Source organism: Lepisosteus oculatus, chromosome 5 (genome assembly GCF_040954835.1).
Source record: "Lepisosteus oculatus isolate fLepOcu1 chromosome 5, fLepOcu1.hap2, whole genome shotgun sequence".
Classification (NCBI taxonomy): domain Eukaryota; kingdom Metazoa; phylum Chordata; class Actinopteri; order Semionotiformes; family Lepisosteidae; genus Lepisosteus; species Lepisosteus oculatus.
Genome location: NC_090700.1, coordinates 5,270,944 through 5,290,071, shown reverse-complemented (window position 1 = coordinate 5,290,071; position 19,128 = coordinate 5,270,944). Strand labels below are relative to the sequence as shown.

The 19,128-nt window shown below is 45.6% G+C and overlaps 1 protein-coding gene across 5 annotated transcripts in view; it reads left to right on the top strand.

Annotated features, from left to right (window-relative positions):
* atp8a2 (ATPase phospholipid transporting 8A2) overlaps nucleotides 1-18,120 on the top strand; it is a 115,807-nt gene extending 97,687 nt beyond the window's left edge. For all 5 annotated transcript variants that reach the window (XM_006628015.3, XM_015341594.2, XM_015341595.2 and 2 more), the window contains 4 exons: nucleotides 7,754-7,842; nucleotides 8,259-8,363; nucleotides 16,682-16,773; nucleotides 17,848-18,120. In XM_006628015.3, coding sequence (XP_006628078.2) covers nucleotides 7,754-7,842; nucleotides 8,259-8,363; nucleotides 16,682-16,773; nucleotides 17,848-17,945 — 384 coding nt within the window. In that variant the 3' untranslated portion in view covers nucleotides 17,946-18,120. The remainder of the gene's footprint in view (nucleotides 1-7,753; nucleotides 7,843-8,258; nucleotides 8,364-16,681; nucleotides 16,774-17,847) is intronic.
* The last annotated feature ends 1,008 nt before the right edge of the window (nucleotides 18,121-19,128 follow it).

Here is a 19,128-nt window from a genome sequence, read left to right as displayed (position 1 = left end):
TCTCTGCACAACATCCTCGGGCTATCCCTAATCACACTCCCCAGGCTGTGCGCAAGGTGCAGGCAGGCCATGAGGTCCCCAGGCAGTTCCCATTGTGCGGTGATGGACAGGGCTGTGTCAGAGAGGGGGCTCTAATTGTGGCGCACAGCCAGGCCCGCGGGCTGGCGGGCAGCACAAGTGGTGGAGAGGGGAGAGAGAGATAAATAAGGACACAGAGAGACAGACGAGCTGCCACAGTGAGCCTGCGGACGACACTAGCTGAGCTCAATTACCCTCATTAATTCAATTTGTGTCAGGAATGTGTGCAAATAAATCCTGCCAGCTGCCGGGGCTCCCATTTCTCCGGGGCTCCGGCAGGAATGCAGGGGCCGAGAGATAGCCTGCCCCTTCCCTCTCCCCATCGCTCCCTCTCCCTCTATCTCTCTATCTGTCTTCCTCTCGTTTGCTCCTATCTTCAGAGAAAGCTGCAGGCTGTGCAGATGCTTTTAGTTTGTTTTGTTTTTCTGGTGTTTTTGTTCTGGTGGAGACACAGATGTGCTGCAAACAAAAGTCAAAGTCATCCTTTAAACCTCCCTGATGTTTTGTGAAACAATTCAGTCTTAGAGCCGTGCAAATGTCATGCCTGATTAGTGGGTAGTGCATGGGGCTTAAAGGAAAAATAAAATCATTTGGGAACACACTTCCTTACATTTCATGTAAAGTTTTAATCACGAATTGTTCTTGTTGTTGTCATGTTTGTCATTCATAATATTGTAACGCTTACGGCCGACAGGCACTGTGTAAGACCCGGCGTACCAGAGCAGGTGACGTCACCGCCCTTCCCTGTGATAGCACGACCACAGCTACTGGGCTGTGGAGGGATCTCTCTTTGGCTCACCGGGCTGGGTCGCTGCAGAGTGACGCGGGAGTCCCGGGTTCGAGCCCCCGACGGTGGGGGGCCGACCTAATGCGGCAAGGGCGCCCGCCTGAGCCCCCGTTGCGTTACAATATGTATTCATTAATAACTAATTTATTGTCACCTAGCATGTGCAAACAAGTATATTTTCATACATCTGTGCATACTGTATGTACTGTAGCAGATGTAAGCCATGGGAATCCTGCTGTACCTGTAAACGCAACCCTGCTGTGTGTGCTGCTCCGAGCTCTTTACTTGTATTTATATTGCAATAAATCCCTCAGTCAAGTGCAGTTTATACAGCTATTCCACTGACAGTCTAAGACATGTACACAGCAGGCAGGGTTTTCTTTTGCCTACCTGTAGATCTGCATTAAACGTTTTCAGCGGTTCTGTTGCATCCCTCCTAATCTGTGTGTTACAGGAGAGCAGCAGAGGTGGCTGAGCATCAGGTTAGAGCAGCTGGATTAAAAGTATGACAGTTGCATTAACAGAGACTAAGAGAGTGCAGCCAGGTGTAAAAAGGGGTTAACATCTGCTTGTGGGGGGAGGGTGGCATTGTAAACCCCACGAATCTCCTCCAGGAAGAATCCTCCTTCCAGCCGGGTTCCTTAATCTCAGTGCTTAAACCCGCCATACCCCTGGGCAAGAGCACTGAGAGCTCTCACTTGGACCCTTGAGAGCTAATTGAAAAAGCCCTGCTCTGATGTTATCTCAGCTCAGCCTGCTTAGGGGGTCTGTAGTGCAATGTGTGTGTGTCAGTTCTCCATTGTATTAGTAATATTTTCCTAGTCAGCCAAACCATGTTGACCTTGTTATAGGATATACTCTATATTCTAACATGTTACCTCACTCCACCAAATTTATTATTCATTTTCATCATCTTCAGTGTATAAATGCTAATGCTTGTATGTATCTGAACTTTGCAAAGCTTTCAGGAGATTTCATTGCTGGTGTTCATTTGTAAAGCCAATATAACCTGTGTTCACCAGTTTCTTCTTGATTTGTATATCGCTTTCTTCTGTGTTTTTTAAAAGAAAAACTGTAAATTTCCCTAAGTAGGTTCCTGGAATCATTGAATCGTCAACAACGCCGAGGAAACTGAAGCGTTTCCCTCTCAGTTTCCACGGCTGTGACCTGTGCGTCCTTCCTTAGTGAACATTTGCTGCTTTGTACAGAAAGAAAAAGCCCTTTTCCTCCAGTGTTAAACACCTGCCAGCTCTCTGTCTTTTTCAATTCCGTAATCCGTACGTTTCTACACTCTATTCTTGCAGAAAATGAGCTGATTTTTGCAATTTTATTATGGTGCGTGTTCTCCAGAGGATCCCCAGTACGGCGTTCCGCTCGTTAGCATAGCCGCGGAGAGCCATCTCTCTAATTACCGCTGCAGGGTCGCCGGGACGCAGGCTGTCGGCTTCATTAAAACCCCTGTGCCATGGGACTCACCCTGCCAAAATTAACATCTCACTGACCCCCCTTTTCACTCCTGTCGCAGGGCAGGCAGATAGGAGCTTGGCAGAAGAAGGAAGAGGTCTTTAAAAAAGAGGGAGAGAAGATGCTAATTGTCAAGGCCTGGTCAGGAGCAGCATGCTTTGTGTGCTTCACAAAGGCACTAATGTTTCCCTCAGCATGTGGGTAAATCTGCTAAAGGCCCATCTCCTTCTCTTTTGTGAAGTGTCAGGCTAGGAGAGACAGCAGAAAAAAAGGAGCCTTGGGCAAAGACTCTCGTTGGCCAGCCGACCCACAGATGCTGGGTGATCAGAAAAGTGTCTTAAAACAAACGACAAATTTAATTATGGCTGACAATATCCCTGAGAACCAGGACCCTGAGAATGAATCCAGGTGTGCAAGCTTTCAGATTCACAGTGCCTAGGAAAACCAGCAGGACAGGTACTTATATTTCTGGAGGAGTCCTCCAGAGAACTAAAGTAGTTTTTCAGTAAGAGGAGCAGCTTGAAGATTGAAGAGACAGATGTGTGATAATCTCCAATTGGTGCAAGACCAGCTTCCTGACCTTCAGGGCACTGACTACAGGAATTATCTGTCTTTAGCTTACTGATCTGTCCAAGTTATCATGTGGTGGAGGGAGCAGGCAGGTTGCAGAGTGTATAAACAGATGTATCAAAGTCCAGTCCTTCTTCCTGCAAATTAACCATGAGCTCATCCAGGAGGATGCCGGTGCCTTATGGTGTGGGGTGGCTGATGTAGCACTTTGTGGTTCTGGGCTGATGAATTCCATTTGACATAAAGTATTAAGATGTATCAAATTATATAACTTGCTCTGTTCTAACCTGAGCTAATTAAGGAACTGCTCTCATCAACTGGGCATCCATAATAGATGAAAAACCAAGTTCTAGTCTGTGGCTGGGTGTGTGGAGAAAGTAGTAGGAAGGACATTTCAGCTACTGTTTTAAAAAAAAATCCAGTCTAATTAAAAATGCAATCGTACCAATTTCCAGTGCTTAGTTATTACAATATAGTATTGTGATGTTAAAGGAATAATATTCACATATACAGACTGATATATTTTTAAAAAGTCCCTTTATTTGAAAGAAACCTTGGAAAACTGATCTATTCCCCCAGAAGGGAGTCTGGCAATTAGTTAAAAGGTACATCTAGAAAGCTGTTTATTCCTAAGCTCAGCCACCGTTTAAAAGAAACCCAAAGCCATCACTCTCTTACCACGTTTTGAATATTTAACTCTTACTAGTTTAGTTTTTTAGAAACTTGGAGCAATATCTGAAGCTAAGTCAGACATCTTTGAAAGTGGTCCTTGTGAAGTTTTGATTGCTCTGAATGCTGAAAACCTGTCACGGGATGTGTTGGGAATGAAAAGCCAATGAGAGGATAGTGGGCTGTCACTCAGCGCGTGTGAGCAGAGCTTAGCGGGTCTCTGCCAATCTGAGACAGAGCCCTAAATCCTGGCTGCTCCCATGTACGTCCATATAGGAACACCAGAAGGGTTACAAACAAGAGGAAGCCATTCAGCCCATTAGAAGTAGTAGTTAGTAGTGAATTAATCAGAGGATCTCATCCTGCAGTTTCTTCAAAGAAACCCGGGCAGCATGTTTCAGCAACATGGCTGGGTAGCTTGATCCAGACTGCAAAATGCTGTGGTGTAAAGGAGCTGTTCTCAGTTTTAAATGCACTTCCTCGTATTTCCTACCTGTGTCGTCTGTCCAGGCATGTGAAGAGTTTATTATTGGAGAGAGCCCTATCGCTTATGTAGCTTTTTATTGTATATCCGGTCCAGTAAAATGTGCTGCCATTGTGGCAGGATAAAAAGCTAAAATGAGACGGAAGAACTTGCGCCGCGCCCTGTTCCTGCTGGACAGGTGGCAACTGTTTGCAGGGAATTGGGGGTAGTCAGGTTTGAGACCTTCCCCTCTAGTCTGTCCTTAGTCCAGGCTTGGATGATGCAGTGTTTGCCCTGTGCTACTCCTCTCCCTGCTCTGTGCCAGCACTCTTTCCCACAGCTGGCCAGGACCCGGACCCACAGCAGGTGTGGGGGATTACTGAGTGGGCCCAGTGGGGGGAGAAGCCATCCTTGAAGATCTCCCTGCCATAACCCTCAGCTGTCAGTACACTATGAATAGCATGAACATGGAGCGTGTGCAACACGTTGAGCGACATTCAGGTTTCACTGATGGCACCAAGTTCCATTTGGAAGCAATGGCGGAAAAACACTTGTTGCAATTGAGAGCAGAAGTCGGATAGGCTAGGCTACAGATTTCTTTCTGAGTAAGTCAGCGGTTATGGAGTAAAAAAAAAATTGCTTATGCTTCCTGAGTACTGTTTACATGTCTTACTGCTTCTAGGAAACTGAAATATTGAAATGAGTTCAATATTGAAATGTTGAACTAGAAGCTTCTTCGGTGCACCATCATTGCGCATTTCAGTTGCCTTCAAGCAGCTGTAGTAGTCTGTAAATCAGGGCTACAGCCACTGTTAATAGCAGACCCTGTTGGCCATTGAACACTTGCAGCAAGAGGAAAGAGAAAAAGGAGATTCATCTCTGTACACACACTCACAAGACACCTAAGTGGTGAAGGAGTAAGAGGCTATAACTCATTTTCCTCTGATTCTTTCCAGGCACAGGTCCTCTCTACGTCAGCAGTGCCCCTGGACAGTAATATCGAAAGAATCACTCAATCATCACAGCCTGCAGACAGTATTGTCAAGAACTGGACTCCATAAACATGGAGGCAGACAGCAGAGGCCCTGTGTGTAGAGCACACATCCATTTCAGTAAAAAACCAAGAGGGAGCAAGAACCAAATCTGAAAAAATAGCTAAAAATACCGTAGTGCAAAGTATAAAAATAGCCAAAGCCATTTACATTTCTCCAGGTATTTCTGTATTTATTTTTCTGTCTACTTCTGTGGGGACCAAGGCTGGAAATGGGCAAGGCTCTCTCAGCACAGACGCAGGCATTCAGCATTAAGTGGTGCAGGATGATGGAGCCTGGGCAGATACGCGGCTCTCCCGAGACAGGCTCGCGGGCTGTGACGTCAGCCACTGGTGCGCCCCTGCCCTGTGTGTGATGCTTCGCTCCCTGTCTCCCCGGGCCTGCTCCATTACTGCCTCTGCTCCATTACTGTCTCTGCTGTCAGGGTCCAGCCCGGGCGTTTGATTGAAGTGGTTAAATGTGGATCTGTGGGGCCCAGTGGCCAGAAGCGGTCAGTCTTGTGCGGAGGCCTGGTGCCAATGCCCTGGTCTATTTTCGTCCAGCCAAGGGGGAGAGCCCAGATAGCCCAATCTGTTTTAGAAAGCTTTTTAATTCTCCCACGGATTCTCGCGTGCCCTTTGATAATATTTCATCTTCTATTACTCCTCCGTCATTCTGCTGCCCTCCTCCTCACTGGGCAGCTGGGTCTGTCTGGAGCTGGGGGGCACGAACCAGTCATGACATCCCTTCCTCTTCGTTTTTCACAGCTTCACTCACCAGAAAGGAACTACACACTGCTGGCCTGGCACTGCTGTTTCTGACAGAGCATGGCCCCAGTCCGCCTGGGTCTGTGTAGCCCCTTCACCGATCACATGGAGAAACAATATAAGAGCCTTTTGAATTAGATAGGGCCCCTTCCCCTTTTCTTGCCAATAATCAATATAATTGGCTTCCAATAAAAAGAGGCACTAAAGAAGCAACTAACACTTCAGTTACTGAGGTGATGTTCTTATCAGACTTTTTACTAAGAAAACTGTCAGTTTTCATTTTTCCTATGACAGTTGATTTCAGTGTCCTATGATTTTGTTTTTTATAAAAAAACAACAATTGCAACAATTGTCGCTGTCCTATGGGCAGTGAGCAGTATCGTGTTGATAGAAGGAGTAGGGGCAGAGCAATACAGTGGCTAACAGGCGCAAGAGTATGTTTAAATTTTTTTTTAATTAAATATATTTATAGAAATCATGCTTTTCTTCTGCAGTGGTCGTCATTTAGTAATTCACTTCCATCCTTTGTACTTCCTAAATATCCTTCTGCATAATACATGCAAACAAAGTAATGATCAATTCTTTTCATTATCGGTACCCATGGGGGCTGCAGGCTTGTGGATGCAATATTGTTTCTGACTGACACAGATATAATTGTCAGGAGGTGTTGTTACAGCTCACAATTTATTCTGCATATTAAACTCGCATTCCATATTTTGCATATCCTTATGCATATTACATATCCAGCCAATGTAAGTACAGACTGCTGCACGACTGCATCTTCTGTACTTCATGAACAGGTGTTACACAAATCAATTGTTTTAATCTCCAAGTTTGGTTGTTTGTTGAAAGGATGGGCTTCTCTTCCCACATTTCTGTAGCAATCATGATTGCACCAGTAGTCCAGGATTAAGCTGGTGGAACAGCACTCTAACTGAGCACATGATATTACCAAGGACACACAAAAGCTGAGGGAGCTGGTTGGCGACCTTTGGAGTTCAGCTCCATGTTTCTAGTCTGCTCTCTGATGCTCTGGGTGGCAGAAGAACAATTCTACAGCTTGAAATCGAGAGGCACAGCAGTGTTCAAGAGTTGAGGCCTGGTTGACGTGTTTGTGACAGGTGTCTGCTTTTGGTAAAAATAGATTTATTGGTGCACTTAACATTACATTTTGGAATGTAATGCTATTGAGGGATTCTTTTTCATTTGTTTTGTTTAGTTTAAAAAAAATCTTTAAAGGCTGCAAATGAATGGAGAGATATACAATATGATAGATCATGGGGTGGTCTGATAACAGTGTACTTACTTTAATTTTAAAAATGGTTTGGCCAAGCACGTATCTAAATATAGTTTTGTTGTAGTTTTCTATGGTAGACAAATACATTGTCAAATGATTAGGTAATCATACAGCAGGACAAAAAATAATCTCTCATATAGACCAATAGAAAGGCGTACAGTGAAGGATTAACACTACTGCTCTGTGGGAGGTAGTATCACCGCTCTGCTGTGAGTGTGTGAGCACATCAGCTCCTCTTGATGTGGTGCCAGGCCTGCCTGTAATTTAACATCTCCCAGCTGCCCCCACATCCCAGGACACCTGCCTCATGAGGAACACTGCATCCACACCCTGGCTCCATTGAGTCTCCTCCACAAGCCACCCCTCCCCTCCCACAAACCCAGCGCCCGGACTCCTCTACAAATCACTGCCAGACATTTAAAAAGGTCTTTCTGCGATGTGAACTGAAATTTTATAATATTCACGTGTCGGCAGTTTTGGAGATTGTAACCAACAGGCAGCAATGCAAGATACTCTTATCATTTTCCTTGTCGGAAGAGCAGCATCTTTACTGAAAAAGTCATTTTTTTGTGCAGAGTATGAGACTCCCAGGAAACTGCTGTACATCCCACTTTCTCTGTGCTGCAGGCTGGAATGGTGATGAAGTGCTGGAGCTTCTGGCTGGGGCTGCTCCTCGTCCCCATGGCGTGCCTGCTGAAAGATGTGGCATGGAGAGCGTGAGTACCTGCCCCCAGGAGGAGTCCTGACCGACTGACCACGCAGCGATCCCACATCCACACTGTCCTAGCCTGGGAGGGTCTGTCTGTCGGCTTCCCGGCACAAACTGTTATGAACTGTTATCATTTCTTGACATACGCAGGTTAATGTTCACGGGAACCTAGGAAATTCGCTCACTCTCAAATTCACTTACAAAGCCTTATGCTCCAGGACAAAATACGTTGTTCTTGCTAATTTTATTTTTTTTAAGTGGAAATATTTCCTGCCTCCATGATCTACCAAATCCCTCTGAAATCTGTGGGCTTCTTTGGGGGCTAAGGGTTGGTTTGTGGAAGTTGTACAGAAGTTGTACCCCTGCGTACATGTTTTGTGGGTGACCCCTGAACTCTGACCTCTGGCTTCTGGTTGCCTGCAGGGGCAGGCACACGTACAGGAAGTCCCTTCTGGAGGAGGTGCAGGAGCTGGAGGCGCAAGCCCAGGACCCAGGGGCAGCTGTGCTTCGGGACACCAACGGACGCAGGTGAGCCAGAGGAACGGCCTGCGCAGTCCTAGAGATGACGGTGTAGATGGTGACCCGTTCATCCGTGGAGTCAGGAGTCCTTGTAGACATGTGTAAAGACAATAGTCTACAGGAGGCAGGAACCTATTACCTGGAAAAACTCTCCTCCGGCAAAAGACAAAGCTAAAAATAGCTTCATTGAAGTGATTCCTCTGTTCTAAAACATTCAAGAAGGTGTAGATGTATTTTTGGGGAAACAGACGCTGCCAGTAGGCAGTGACCTCTAACACTCCCCTCATCCCGCACTGTATCCCTTTTCCCTTCGTGGTGCGAAACAATGCTGGGCATGCTAAACTGAGTGAATGAAGTCTTACACAGGCCCTCTTATCCCGGCCAGTGACTTCTTCATATTTTCCACTAGCCCAAGTCATCACACGGTCAACCAGCTATCCACTGCCACTGCGCCTCCCATCAGCCTGACCGTGAGAACGGCCTAAAGAGGAAACTAAAGGGTCTGATGAGGCAGAGGAGCGAATCACCTCCACTGCTGTTAGCCTGTTAGCTGTTAGCGGGACTGGAACAACACTGGAATACCACTAGAACACACTGAGACGAACTGATACCGCTCAGGTAGCCTGCAAATTCCAGGTCCAGGTCTTTTCAGTGATATTCATTAATCCTACTGCTCTCGCTGGGATGCTTGTTTATCAGGACGAAAGTCTCTTTTTCGTTCTCCTGACCCTAAATTGCCACGGCAGGGTAAGCAGCACCTTTCCTACGGTATTTCGAACAAGAAGGAGCCCGGGAAGGTGCAGGTTTCCGGCCTGTAGGTTTGGCGTTTGCAGTATAAACCTTTTGGTGGGGGGGGCTGCATGGAGGAAAAACCCGTCCATGCGTAGCGTTGCCCTGTCTCTCACAGTCGGGACTTCAGGGATCTCTCCGCCCGGTCCACAAGGCCTTGGGGACCCTCTGCCCTTTGCCCCGGTGCTCCTGTCCATGAGCAGACAAGCAGCAGCTGGGGGAGAGACCAGTGTTTTCTTTAGTTAGAGCAGCACTGCAGGACTTCCGCTGGGATCGCTGGGCCCTCCCTGAGCATGCAGGCACACAGGCAGCCACTGCCAGTAGCCAGTGACCTCTAACACTCCCCTCACCCCCCACTGCAAGAGGCACACATCCGTGCTCTTGTCCGTGTTGATCTTTCAAACCGCTTAAAAACATATTAAGACCATGTTAAACTAACAAGGCCAACTGGATGAAAGCAGTCGAGATTTTCTCCCTCATCAATTCTTTTACAGCCTCCCCAATGAAGTCCTTTCTTAATTATTTAATTATATTGGTGTTGATTTAGGTTTCAAAGTTTTGCACTTTATCACATTACAAATCTTAAAAAATACAAGTGTTAACAGTAAGTGTTAAATTGAATTGAAATTAAATGTGTCAGTTCAAATAATTCTTACTATATCTGATTCACGGTTATTGATTCTGCTGTTATAGAGGGCGTGTTTTGTACTACTGTCTGCTTTATTCTTGTCACTTACAGCAACACTGCAGCTAGAGAAACTGTATGTGTTCTGCAGATCATCTTAAAAACCTCAGACATCTGTGAACAGTTGCTGGAAATTATTTGAACAAATTTGTGTCAGCCCTGTTTATTCAGAGACCCAAACCTATGGCAAGCTCTTCTGCAAGTTTGGGTAAATAATTAAGGACCTGATTTTCCAAAGTTTGTAAGGCCTTAACAAATGTGTACAGAAATCAAACTTCAAAAATTAAAGTTACATTTTCTAAAATGAATTGGGACAGGTATAAACAGAAACAGTACAGTATAAATAAACATTGTTTATCTTAAAGGAACAGTATAAATATTGTCATAACCAGGGAAGCTTACCCAAAATTATTTTCTTCCTAATTGGAAAGTCTATTACAAGCCTTTTCAAGGGGAATTTAAATGTTTTGGAAGTAAACATTGGCGTAAGTTGATTGAAATTAGTTTGACATGATTTAAAAATGTTCACTTCCTCCTTTTATTTTTATCTTTTCACAGACCGCAGTCAAATCATGTATGCCTGCCTGTCAATGTGTTTCCTAGCTGCATTAAGTCTAAACATGCGTAAAGTTACTACATGTGCCCTACATGTGCCCTGCCTCGCTGATATCGCACTAATATTCTGTGAACATTTTCAGGAAAATGAGCAGTGTTTCCTAGAATATAAAAAAGTGCATGTACACACAAGGGGGAGACTGAGGCAGAAAGAGAGGTACAGGTATTGGTTGATTTTTGATGTGTCTGGTTTGAACTCTGACCCCTCCTGGGAGGTTGAAGTGCTGTTTTTTTCACCACCCATTACATCGTTCTTTGTATTTGGTTTCTTTTTTTTTTTCTTTCTCATTGCCATCTCTTTCTTTCCGTCCACATTCCTCCGCGCAGAACGCCTTGAGTGATGACGTGCTTGCGTGGAGATCACGTAAGAAGCGCAGGCTGAAACGCACCCCAACCCCGACCCCCACACTCGCACGCCAGCTCCCTCTTGGCACAGTGCTGTTTTCCTCCTGTTTCTAATTGGTCCCAGGTACCCTGGGTGGTCCTCCATCTGTGAAGCAGATAGAAGACGGCAGCGAGCGTATCCACTACAGCTTGTGGTTCTGTGGTTGTGTCGTGCTGTGGTTGGTGGTGTGTTGTCGTTATCTTGCGTTATGTTGTGCTGTGTACCTCAGAAGACCTGTGAGCACTTTACAGTGTCTTATCACCCTCTTCACCCCCTTCCTTCGTCTTGAAGGAACTCAAAGAATCGGCTTCAATATGTGCCACGATTCTTTTACTGTAGAAGTGCTCCGTGTTTTCAAACCCGAATGCGCTCATCTGAGCTCTGAACGTGGTCCTTTGATTCATTTTATTTCAAACTTGAAAATTGTGAATATTTCTGTCAACGCCCCTTGTAAACACTATTCAAGACTGAAGAGGTCTCGTTCTATTAAGAAGTTCGAGTAGGGAGCTTTGTCAGTGTGTGTAGGCTGCACAGGAACAGGTAAATAAACCTTCACCTGTTCCTTACTTCCATTAACCTGTCTTTCTCAGACTTCTGGGACCAGGAATTATCTATCATTTGACTGCTTTCCGGAAGATCTTGTCATTTTTGTGTTGGTGCAACCAAAAAATGAGAGATTCTAAACAAAATCTCACAAAGACATGATATCATTTGAATCATATACAATAAGGACTCCCCTTCAGATTAAAATTCTGCACTTTTGCCTTGGTTGCAGCTCCTTTATTATCACCTCCCCACTGAACAAGACAACAAAGAGACGGTATAAATTTCAATACTTTTTATAGGCTTCTTCTTATGTGCTGCTGCTCTTATATTTACTCTATACTCTTGCATTTGTTTGCACAATGCTTAACTTGCCAGGGGTTGGCCGAGCTCTGAATAGTCAATTAGTATTTCATCTGTTGCTCCCACAGTGTTTATAACCTCTCTGTTTGTGTACCATCTGCAAATTTGTAAGTTTGCAAGCCCCATCAGTGTTGTGCCGTGTGTGTTCCTGGGGCCAGGAACGTGTGAGTGTGTTTACACAGATCCCCAATGTCTGGCCGAGCTGCCACAGCCTTAGTGACACAGGCTGATTTCCACTGAGACCGCCTGTGGGCTGAACATAAACAACCTCCATTTGTTTCTAATTACACCAATTACTTTGCCATTGTAAACACAGTAAACTGCTGTTTGGTGAGATCTTCTTGATGGGCCTGATGTGATCGCCTTCGAGGTCCTGCTGCAGCTGGGGTCGAAGTGTTTTCTCCCTCACTTCTTCAGGGTTAGCCCTTAACGGCAGGAGTAAAGCTGTTTCAGAGCAGCCGCTGTAACAGTGACTGGGAAAATGGCACCCGTACACACATCACTGATACAGGACCAGCACAGCACCCACCCCCTCCCCACTCTCTGTCCAGCCCAGGCCCCTGTGGAGAAACAGGGGGAACACGAGTCTGGCTTGGTACTCTCCCTTTACTCCACACGGCAGAAGACAAGCCCCTTCTACCTGACCAGCTAAAGAAGGCACAAGGGGTGCAGCTCTCTGCAGCATTCTGTATCCTGCAGCAGGAGAGGTTGGGGGGTGAGGGAAGAAGGGTGTACCTCGATTCAGCCGGTGGGCAGCAGCCTTTGATCCTCCATTAGGGAGCCTTAGACAGTTTGGCTGAGACTTTGCCCTCCTGTCCTGCTCCCCCGCCAGCCTGGACTGCGAGCTTCGCCCCCTGTTCACTCAGAAACGTCCGTCAGAGCCCCTCCTAAGTCTCTCTGTACTAATGACCAGTTAATTGCAGTGGAGCCTTTGAACGCTCCTAATCCCTTTTGTGCTGTTTGATGTAGTTCCAGGGATCTGAAAGGGCCACTCACGGGGTTTAATTCCTCCCAGGACGGCGGGTTCACTCACGCCTGCCTTCTGCAGCGGCTGGCTGGAGAGCTTACAAGAGGGGATTTAAAAAAGCTTTTTGAGCAAAAAATCCACTTGTTGTCAAAGATTAAGATACAAATCTAACAAGTAGAAAAGGGAAATCAAATGAATGTTGCTTTATTTTTCACTTGAACATAGTTTTGGAACATTAGCTTGTGTTGATGGTAAAAGTAGAGCATTAGAGAAAAATACTCCTGGAACGTTGGAGCTAGTACCAGCACGAACAAATACTTTTTAAATGCATTTGGCGCAGGATTTCCAAATGCATTTCAGTAAGTTGTAGTTAGTATAGTTTAAACAGACCACCCTCTGCAATCAAGGGCTGATGCATGCAGACCTGCAACAGGGTTCACTGTCGACCTTCTTCATGATAGTTATGCTTCTCAAATGATGAATCATTCGAATAAATGGTACTGCCGTGTAGGCACAGAGAAGCACAGTGCAATCATGATGGAAGTGAAATGGGACACAGATCCTTGAAAACAGTTGTAAAGGAAAGTCAGTGGAATACATGTGTGGGGAAAATAGTTACCTGCAAAAACTAGCACAGTACAGTTTTATTTAGTCTCAACGGTGATGGGCTAGTTATAAAACAACAACAGAATGCAATGAAGGCTCCCTGGACAGAAAGGGTGTGAGACTGAAGTGTATTTATTTCCTTTATGATGCTCAGGCCCTGCCCTGGGACTGTTCTTTAAGAGCTGTTCGGTAGATTGACTTGGCAGCTATCACAACACTGAGCAGGGAACACCAGCAGACCCTCGAGCAGGGCCAGCTCTTTATTGCTCCTGTGAGTTCCTGGCCATAATGAGGGCAGAATTCCCCTGTCTGTCACACCGTGGGGTCATACGCTGGGGGAGCATCAGTGTGCTGAGGACATACGTCTGCTCCCCAGCCATCCTCTGCTTCACAGCCCACAGGGTATCACTCCGTCTTCTCCCACAGGGGCATAATGGACAACTCCAGACTGTCTGACTCACTGCCTGTTTGTGTATGAGTAAAGAAACAGCTTTAAGGTCTGTGTGAGAATAGGTGTACAAAGCATCCCTGCTCTGCTTCCCTGAGCGAGGGGATATTGTATTATTTGTGCCGCTGAAAACAAATCACCTTAATGTGCCCTCAAACTCCACACTGCTCTGCCACAGCAACAATCACGAGCTATACAGCAAAGCCAAATACTGCTTAACAACACACTCTTAATTGATTGTCTCAGCATGAGTCTTTTGCCTTTCGTTGGACAGAACTGCTCCCATCTTTTGGTTGAAAATGCTGGCATTAGAAACCATACAGAAGAGGCCATCCTTCATTCTTTGACTTCTCTGCTTCACAGAGAAGGGTCGTGCCTGCTGCTTTCTGCTATCGAGGATCTCTGGGAGAATACAGGAGTAATAATATCTGGGAGGAAGCTGTATGCGGCTCTCTGTGCCAATGACAGCCAACACTGCATTGTGACTGTTTTAAACTAGAATATTTGAAAAGAATTCTAGCTACTGCTGCAGCATGCACTCACACAAGTGAGTAAGAATAATTCTGGGGTAAGCCTTCGGTGTCAGCGGAGCTGTGAATGTGCCGGGGCAGTGACAGAGAAAGAGTGAAGTCGGTGCTGAAGTGAATGTTTTATTAATCAGCGGATTAGCTGCAGACACTTCTCCCCCTCTGTCTCCTCAAGCCCTGCACACTCACGTTCGCATTCCTGTATTAGTCTCCCTCCATTGACCCTGTTCTGTTTTCACTATTCCAAAACATGCATTGGGAAACACTGGCTAAAGTGAGCTATGTTTGACACATCAAAAGAAGAAGCTCTTTGCAGTATAAAACAGCCATCTCTGTTGTGGGAATGCCTCAAAATGACCTGTTTGTCAAGAGTTACTGACTTTGTGGGGACACGACCAAAGCACATGCCAGAACCCCAGATTCCTCATGAAGAGCCACAGCAGGGTGGTTTCATTCAATTAACAGTATCGTTATTTATACATATATCTTACAGCGTCTTGCAAAAATCTTCACCTTCTTCCAATGATGTCCCCATTTTCTTCAATTACAGTTGATTTTTAACTTAAACCTGAATGCTCAAAGTGAACACTTTTCCAATTGAGAGAAGTTAAATGTCAGCAAAAAATGCAGAGAAAAAATCAAAACTAAATTATGTCGATGGCATAAGTATTCATTAACCTGAGTCAATACTTATACACACAACAATGAAAACAGACTTTATCACAGAGGTGTAGTTTCTCATATAAGCATAGATTGGGAAATCAGGTGAAGTTAATACTACTTCTCTACCTACTTTGCGTTCAAAGTTGCATGATTATGAGAACTTGAATCCATTGTATTTATTTTTATATGGGTCCAAACCAGTTGGTTCTTCATACACAGATTGAGCACCCACCACCGTGGTCTTCACCCATGGCTCTGGAGCCTATTGTAAGGCACAGTGCTGCATCAGCATGTACAGTCCTAACATGTCCTAATATGAGGACTCAATTGATCACTCTTGAGCCATTCTCCTCTGGAAGCCAGCACATTTGCAAACAGTAGCAATAGTGCTCGGCTTGAGGACTTTTTCTAGTAATTGCAGCATTTCCTTCTTATCCACTGGGACAGTTTAATATCACGCCTCCATCTTGACTTAATCCCGTTTGTCACTTTGGCCCTGATTAGATGGTGACCAGCCAATTACAGGCTCGTTAGTTCACACTGCCGGCCAAAGTGGCCTCCATTGTGTGCCAGAATAATCAGAGCTCATTAGAGCTCCAGTGGGTCAATTGATGGAGCTGCACATCTTTTTTTAATTAGTCATACAAATGAGGCAGCAGGACCTCTGCAACCAGCCCTGAATTATTCTGTTTGTTTGGGTGACTCGTGATTTGAATTTGCAGAGCCAGATGTTCAGCAGCCCATGTCTATGGGCAGGGAGAGGCGCTCCTCAGGGCTGTGTCTGACCCAGGGGGTCAGCACTCACCCACACTCCTTCCTCTTCTTCCCCTTTCATTTGTTGTTTATTTTAATCTTTTTTGGCAATCTAACGGGATATTTAAATTGAGGTATTCAGCAACACATACAGATGAGATGCAGTATAGCCCAACCCCTGTCATTGCTATATAACTTGAACTCCTGTGAGTGTTCACATGGTTTGTTAGAATTTAAAGTAATAGTCCAGTCATGTATAGATCATGCCCTAGGGCACTCGCACTGTGGGCTCTCTTCTTTCCTTCCTACTCGAAATCCTCAAAAAGCCAGTGAGCTCATATATTCCCTCCTGCAAGTCAAACAGCTGCTGTGGCACTTCTGGGGTTTCCAGATCCTGCTTGGGTTTTGAAAGCATCTTTCCTGTGAAGCACACTAAGTTGTAAAATCGAGACTTCTAAACTGCTGAGGTGCCAAAAAAAAAATCGGTGGTCTGTGAAGTCCAGCTCACACACTAAGACTGATCTTTTGACAATTCTTAAAAGGTGTAGTATATCTTGCCTTAATTTGGTTAGACAATCGACTCATGATCAATAGATTCACTTGATTTCTGGTACTATTAAATCATGAGGCTCGTTCTTTGGGCCTTGATCAGCAGGTCCATCAGACAGGATGTAATTCTTGCCAAATGAACAGACCTTGTCCTGTCCTTCAGACACGTCAAAGTCAACCATTTGGTCTGAAGCTTTGACTTACTAGACGATTATTCTGCTGAATCCTGCAATGAAACTAGGCTTCAGAGGCAACTTAGTGAGTATGTTCTTCCTAAAACTGGGTCTGCAGTTTGGTTGAGTTTCATCTCCTATAGACTCGTTCAATCTGTGATATCCCAACCGTATCAAATTCTCACTTTAACTCACTCTCTTACCTTACCTGTCTCGTTCCCTGTCCACCTCACTCTTTCTTTCATTCCCTCTCTCCTGCAGCCTCAATGAGCGCGCCCATCTGCTGACTCGAGTCTTCAAGAAAACACCTTCCAGCCTCGTTCGATCTAACTCGGTCCAGCAAACTGTGTCACGTAAGTCGCAGAGCCCTGGCAGGCTGAAATCCAGTTTGGATGTGACCTATCGATTTGCTTTTTATTTTGACGGTCACATTTTAATGCCTTCTCTCCACACTTAACAACCATGTGTGCTTGGTAACAACACAGTGAACCCAAGGGCTATCAGGAGCCTGAAACTGCAGAGCAGTGAATTTAAACAAAGAACCACTTTATGCAAAGGGTTGTGGGAGTATGGAACATGTTTCCCAGCCACTACCCTGGCTTCTTTCAATAAACAGCTGGATGGGATTAACAGATTGAATAGAGGCATAATGAGCCAAATTACCTCCTCTTGTTTGTAACCTTTCTTATGTTCTTAGGAATTCTGTGTAGCACAGTATAGCCCTTTTGGATTTAGTACGAAATAGCTTTTCTTCCACACCCAAGGTTTACAACAAGGAAAGATTTTCTGTTGTATCATATTATAATATTCTTGCACTTTTCTTAAAACGAGGACTTGTTTTGTCTGATCATTAGTTTGAGTTTCCACTGAGTCACTTCTTCCCTTCTGTGAAAGTTATGTATTATCTTTGTTTTGTGAAAGTCCCTGAAATTTGCAACAGTTTTAAAACAGAGATCTGGGGTTTTCTGCTCCTGTCCTCTTGTTTATTTTGGCCACAGAATAACACGTGTCAAACAGCCTGAAAGAAGCAGCTCAGCACCAGATACTCCAGCTGCCCTCAGAAGGTCTTGTTCAGAGAGGGGATCTGTGTGCAGACAAACAGGGGCTCCAGCATGCTTTGGGATTGGATTTCCAGGCTGTGTTTTTTGTGGGGAGGGTTAATCAATTGTTTTCTTAGAGCCAGTCCTGAGCTCAGATCCTCTCTTTTCTCTCCAAAAGCACACCAGAAAGCATGTTCGAGCATGCACAGACAAAGCTTTGCAGTCACACTTGCGGATTATACAGGCGACACAGGTGATTTGGGTTAATAGTGCTCACACAGAGGAGAGGGGAGAAAGCACACAGCTATTCTGAATAGATAGGAAATGTCATTATTCCTCCTTAAGCAGGCCGATGGTGGCTGACGTCTCCGCACCCTCTCTTTTCAGATGGCTATGCCTTCTCTCAGGAGGAGCATGGCGCTGTGTCTCAGTCTCAGGTTGTGCGCTCCTATGACACGACTCGGAAGCGCTCTGAAGTGGAATAGTGTCCAGCGGCCACAGGACTGCGTCGTGGGCCGCCACAGCCACAGAGGACTCAGAGGTTTCACCGTGGGGAAAACTGCCACCCGCCAACAAAAAGACATTGAATGACACGCTCATTTCTGTGGCCTTAGCCAATAGCATACCTGTGGAATACTGATTAAACATCTCAGACATAAACCTGAGTGACTCGCCATCATGGCTGGGTGCTTTTTGGGGTGTACTGATCATTTCTAGGCAGGCTGGCTGATGGGATTGCTCATTCCTGCTTTGTCCCACTCCTGTCCCTTGGTCCAGGTCTCTGTACTGCAGAAGGAGGTCCTGCACAGCTGCACTGTGCCGAGCTGCAACAGCTGAGATCCCTTTCCATTATTCAGTCCACAGCACCTCCCGGGTTCCCCACTCGACTCTCATATTTCCTTCACACTGTAGCTTATTCAAGGAGAGGAGAGAACAAATGTATTATACTTAGAAAGATAACGGGTGTTTCCCAGGTCAGTGCAAATACAGAATGTTAATGGTGACACAGACTGTGCAGCCTTCCAACACAGTGGAGTCTCTGAGTCTTGACAAATCTTGACATACTGGTTGATTGAGTTAAGGACTATAAGGATTGTCTAAGTGCTGTTCCATGACAGGGGGAGCTGATAAGGTCTGTGCTGGTCTGTATTTATCTGTGACTTCAGAGGGAATCCCACACTGCATAGTGTAGTTCTGCCAGTCAGGTTTGAGGTTAAAAGGGAGAACTGTCCCTGTGGGTGCTGCCCTGGGTAGTTTCAGAAGCCCTAACCTTGCCCAGGCAGATCAAATCTGTCAAATACTGTTTGCAAACAGTGAGCTTTTCCTCTGCATGCCAGCTCGTCTAATTTCTGTGTTCGAATGCCTCATGACTGAATGCGATGCTGGGATTTGGTTTTCACACCTGCCCTGTGGTGTGACCCAGGCATTGTCATCGTCCACCTGAGAACCCTACCAGTAAGGCCCTGCGCACTGCAGGCGCCTCCTTCTCCCCTTCCTGGTTTTCTCTCCGTCTAAGCCAGGGTTTAACACGTCAGTCACCGCGAGAGCGGCTGGTTTTGTGTCTTCAAACACCTGCGCGGAATTATTTTCATTGAGCTGACTTTGACGAGGACGAGGACAAAACAATAAATTCCATCCACATCTGTCTTTGTCCTGGGACCAGCGAGC